Raw genomic sequence first — 1,034 nt, forward strand, 5'->3', positions numbered from 1 at the left:
TCTTGCCAGAGCAGCAAGGTCTTCCTGCCCCGCAGTGGGAGTTGCACAGTGGAGCTCGTTGTTGGGCTCTGGCTTGTCAGAATGTGGTTGCAGCGGAGAGTAGTGGATATAGCAGAAGTTGAACTGCAAAGAAGGAAGTGGGAGAAGAGAAGGACTGTCCCCATCCCTCTTCCTTGGAGCCTTGAGATAAAGATGCATGGACAGCAGACCTATGTGCTAGGAAAGACCCAGGGATGTGTCCTTCATCAATACCGTGGCTTCCAGGCTGTGAGGGTTTTGTCAGGGGTGGTGGTGAGTGCCCTTAGCAGGGGTAGCAGCCTCTCCTGCCGCTGAAGCAGCCCAGGCCTCCCAAGCCGTAGCCGTACCCGAAGCCGAAGCCGCCGGAGGAGATGGGCACTCCCTGGGCACTGAGTTCATTGCCCACGGCAGCGGATGCAGAGGATCCGACAAAGGTGCTCTGGGGGAAGGAGGTGAGGATGGGTCCTGGCAGGGTGACCTGCACGGTGGAAGGCTGGATGACGACGCGTGAGTCCTCGCACTGCCTGACGCAGGGCTCGTTGCAGCTGTTAGCCAGCGGGGTGGGTCCACAGGGGCTGCAGAGGTTGTTGCAAGCCATGTCTGTGGTGTGGAGGGTCCCTGGAAGAGAGGGTGTGGAGAAAGGTGAGGGTCGTGGGGATGTGTGGGTCAGTGTTGGAGGAGGGCGAGGGAGTGTGGAGGGGTGGTGTGGGGCTGTGGGGAGCTGGAGGAGAAGGGCCAAGTGAGTGAGGACAAGGAGGGTCAGTGTGTTGAGACTCACCTTGTTGAGGCTGGAGGAGGCGGCGTGAGGAGAAGTGTGTGAGGGAGAGAGGCGCTGGGCCGGCTTTTATGCTGGTCGTGGAGGGGCGGGACAGGCTTGGCGCATGATGGCCTTTTCCACAAACAACTCTTGCATGACACAGCCTCACGAGTAATGACGTGGTTGTGTTCTTTGTTTTCTGAAATTCTCCAATTCCATGTTCTCTTATTGATGATGTGTCCACTCGGCCCTGGCGGCA

The 1,034-nt window shown here is 58.6% G+C and overlaps 1 protein-coding gene across 1 annotated transcript; it reads right to left on the reverse strand.

Moving 5' to 3' along the window:
• Positions 1 to 301: 301 nt before the first annotated feature.
• On the reverse strand, positions 302 to 616 carry LOC128905551 (feather keratin-like). Its single transcript, XM_054191777.1, has one exon. The coding sequence runs from the start codon at positions 614 to 616 to the stop codon at positions 302 to 304; it is 315 nt and encodes a 104-aa protein (XP_054047752.1).
• Between the last annotated feature and the right edge of the window lie 418 nt (positions 617 to 1,034).

This window comes from Rissa tridactyla, chromosome 2, assembly GCF_028500815.1.
Source record: "Rissa tridactyla isolate bRisTri1 chromosome 2, bRisTri1.patW.cur.20221130, whole genome shotgun sequence".
Classification (NCBI taxonomy): domain Eukaryota; kingdom Metazoa; phylum Chordata; class Aves; order Charadriiformes; family Laridae; genus Rissa; species Rissa tridactyla.